At 39.8% G+C, this 3,956-nt stretch overlaps 1 protein-coding gene across 8 annotated transcripts in view; it reads left to right on the forward strand.

The window, feature by feature from the left end:
- The window catches only part of LOC102671002 (single-minded homolog 2-like), a 35,082-nt gene that overhangs the window by 26,416 nt on the left and 4,710 nt on the right, over positions 1–3,956 (forward strand). For 5 of the 8 annotated variants that reach the window (XM_031513824.1, XM_031513826.1, XM_006622780.2 and 2 more), the window contains 3 exons: positions 786–871; positions 1,240–1,329; positions 1,465–1,680. In XM_031513824.1, the coding sequence (XP_031369684.1) occupies positions 786–871; positions 1,240–1,329; positions 1,465–1,680 (392 nt within the window). The remainder of the gene's footprint in view (positions 1–785; positions 872–1,239; positions 1,330–1,464; positions 1,681–3,956) is intronic. The other 3 variants (XM_031513827.1, XM_031513825.1, XM_006622783.2) reach the window with 1 other exon arrangement.

The following is a 3,956-nucleotide window of genomic DNA, read 5'->3' on the forward strand; positions in this document are numbered from 1 at the left end:
TCTGCATCGAAGAGCAACGGTGATAAATATGATAATAGCCACGGTTCGAATGATTTATAACTCTACGATTTTTATCGACAATCGTTTACTTAACAATTATTATTTCGTCGCTTCTTCTAGAGAGGGACGTCGATAAGTGAGATATCTGATAAAGTTAAGAAACACTGGAAACGTCGGCGAGATGGCAACGATCAAGCCATTTTCCGCGAGATTCCGCGCGGCTGCAGAAAACGCCCCTGCAGCTGCAACCATGGCAGCGCGAGCGTGAACGTAATTAATGCGCGGACACGAAATACTTGGCTATAGGCTTACTTACACGTCGAGTACGAAACGTCACTAGAAACATGTATATCGGGATAAGAAGACCGAACCGTGTTGCGATGCGTGTCCTTACCGAGGATATCTTTCTCTTGCCTAATCGTTGCGATTAAAGGGCAATTATTCGGTCCCTTTTTGTTTCGTTGAATCATATCGTTGAAAAAAAAAAAAAAAATACAAGCGGAAGTGATCGAAAATAAATCTATTTTTGAACTTTCGTCGGCGAAAAATGATAGATCTTTCGACCAATCTATTAAATTTATATTTTAAATAAAGAGAGGATAAACAATGATAAAATTTATGAACGAAAAGTATATTTGATTGAGGAATGAATGGAACACCTTTATGAGCGAATCTTTCTTTGTATATCCCAAGGAAGACAGATTTAGACGAATTTGAATTTTTCTGATCGCACTTAAGAAGATTGGCTCGGAGGAAAGTCTGACGGTCCGAAAATCATTTTTCAGGGCTCGGTGAAGAATGGGGCGCTTCCCAGCCAGGCAACATCTCCCTGCAAATCGCCCTCAAGGAGGTGACTAGTTATATTTTGCAAGTAAGCACTCATCGTTCTCTGTGTCGCGCCTTATACAACGACGTAACGTTTAACGCAACGTTGTTAGATTAAAAACAACGTCATGTTTAGCCTCAGTATTACCACAGACAGACACTTCATTTTCCTGACAACCTTTATAACATCGTTTTCTTCTCTAATTAAACGAGATAAGGGCGCGACCAGGAGTTGAAAACTGTTCTGTTCAATACGAAAGAGATCAGGGCTGTAACGAGGCGTTGAACTCTAACTTCTAACGAACCAGAATATTCTTCCCTTTTTTTTTTTTTCTTTTTTTTTTTTTTTTCATCATTTCGTCTTCGCGTTTCCTTGAATTAAACGTTCAAACGAGGATATCCCTTACTTTTCAGGCTTTGGACGGTTTCGTGTTTGTCCTGGCTCCCGATGGCAAAATTATGTACATAAGCGAAACTGCAAGCGTGCATTTGGGAATGGCACAGGTCAGACATAACTTTTTTTTCTTCTCCATTTACTCCTCCAACGCTATTTCGAAGAATTACGAAAATTCAGAAAAATAGAATTCTATCAAATATATAGATAAATCTGCTGACGATGAATAATTTTTATGAGTTCAGGTGGAATTAACGGGGAACAGTATCTTCGAGTACATCTACCAGAACGATCATGCTGAAATGTTGTCGGTTCTAAATCTACCACAGAGTCCAGCAGATCTGGCTAGCTTCACTTCTGCGAACTCGAGAGGGGAGATCGAGTTGGAACGTGTTTTTATTCTGAGGATGAAATGCAATTTGGCGAAGAGATGTGCAGGACTAGTCACGGAAGGATACAAGGTAAATGCAATAAAAATTCATTAAAAAAAAAAGGAAAAAATTACGAATAACGATATGATAAAAATACGTTGATAATTCAAGATGAAATCTCGCGCGGAGCCGCCTTTCGAGAAATTTTCTAAAATAATTGAAGCGGCCGCGATGAAATCTCGGAGGAGACGGGAGGGAGGGTGAAAGGGATGAAAATAAGCGGTGATTATCGGTTTATTGGGTTCCGTAAATCGCGCAATATTCGCGGCAAACAAGCCGCGGGAGAAGACGCCGAGACGATCAGCGATTAGCATAACGTCTAGGCTGCTTGCACAGGAAATCATAAAACGAATAAAAATTCAAATGCTAAATAAGAGATAAGAAGTGGCGAGCTAAGTAGGGACGGTATTGTCCTGGTCACGCGCGAGTCGAAAAGAAAACGGCCACCAGGTAGAATGCACGCTGCTTAAATTCGCTCGGCTGCATCCGTTTCCTTTCCGTGTAATAAAAACACCGGCCACGTGAACGTAATATCAGGAAAAATGGAAATTTACGGAAATCTATCCGCCGCGGTTTTTATCCCTACCAATTTTATTCCCCCTCGATTTCATTTCGTTTCCCAATTCGTTTCGATTCCAACTTTCCCCGATAAATTTTTCTACATTCCTTTGCTGCAACGCTTTTCTCCATTATCGTTTACTTTCCACAGCATCATTTTCACGACGCGTGGAAAAATTTAAAAAAAAAGAAAAAAAGAAATCTCGATTTTCATGTATCTCCAATAATCTTGGCTTTAAACACAATTACAATTTGAATATCGAATATCTTTATCCATTTTTCCAAGTACCAGAATCGATGTAACAAAATACGATTGCGTATCCTTATTCACGGATCATATAAATTGATACTTTGATCCGATTAAATCAATATATATCCCAGGTGTGGTACACGGTCCATATTGGACAAACTGTTCAACCATTTACGATCATTAATATTACGATTTATCGAAACGAGGAAAACCACCCTGACCTATTTCCTCGATGATCTCGTCTGATCCAAATGTTCCAAATGTTCCACATATGTTCGGCCGAATAAAACGATCGTATCCTCGTAAAGGGTAAGGAAGGGACCTGCGTTACACTTTGCACTTGCCGTAGCAAAAGAGACAGCCCTCGAGAAGGAAAATGTTTGGCAAATAGCTCGTTCAAGCCCGCAACGCTATGATGACCGTGGCTCTCGACGAAATCGCGCACAGAAAAGACCCCAATAGGCGTTGAGCAAAGTCATGAATGCAACCCCTGTAAGCTGTTAAAGGCGCGGGTTCCCCGAGGGGGGGTTCCGGGGGACGAAGGCGGCTTTTTGTATGGCACTTAGACACACAAAGCACCGAACCCGTACTTGGCTCGACTTTGTGGAGGTGCGAGCACGCGTTTTGTTCAATTTACACGGATCCGTACGATTACAGTGAATCGGATCAACGATTGTGCGAACGAATCGGTGAATAAGATTTTGTGTTTCAGAATCGTGAACATTATATCATAGGCTATCCATTTCGAATAATTCTCGAATAATTTTGAGAAATTTATTGTATTTATTGCGATAGCAGAGAGAGAGAGAGAGAGAGAGAGAAAGGCTTAACTTTCGTTCATTATCTTTTATTATCTCGTTATTTTTATTTTGATTATCCGATATAACGATCGATATCATCGATATCATCAGATCTGAAACATTAGATTTTATAGAGATTTAAAACTTTTGATCGGGACTTAATTCCATTTATCCATATATCTATTTAATATCTATCTATATATCTATTTATCTTAATATCTATATTTAATATATTCAAAAATGCGTTATTGATATCTGTGGTGGATTAATTAAAACGAAATTGCAATAAAGATTATACGCAGTAAAGATCGTAATCTTTATAAATGTATGCAGGAGAAAAATGTATGTAGATTTTATTGTAAAATTAATTAACGAATATTGCCTATTCTTCACCACAGTTCTCTACTACGTTTCTCTCTACGTATCTCGAGTTCGTCTCCAGAGACTAAATTAAGCGTGTCCGCACGCACCCCGTCACGAATTATGTATTTCCTTTCCCGCCGGTTTCACGTCACCCTCGTGTTCCCGTGCTCGCACGCTCGGGCCCGCGCCGATGCATCGCGGAATTGCATATGCGAGAAGCGACTATGCAACACGGGCATACGGAACAAGCCTATTTGCTTTACAAATCCGCGATGTACTCGAGACACGTTGAACGAGGCTTTTTCTTCTTTTTTTTTTTTTTTTTTTTTTTTTTT

Source organism: Apis dorsata, unplaced genomic scaffold (genome assembly GCF_000469605.1).
Source record: "Apis dorsata unplaced genomic scaffold, Apis dorsata 1.3 scaffold_757, whole genome shotgun sequence".
Lineage (NCBI taxonomy): Eukaryota > Metazoa > Arthropoda > Insecta > Hymenoptera > Apidae > Apis > Apis dorsata.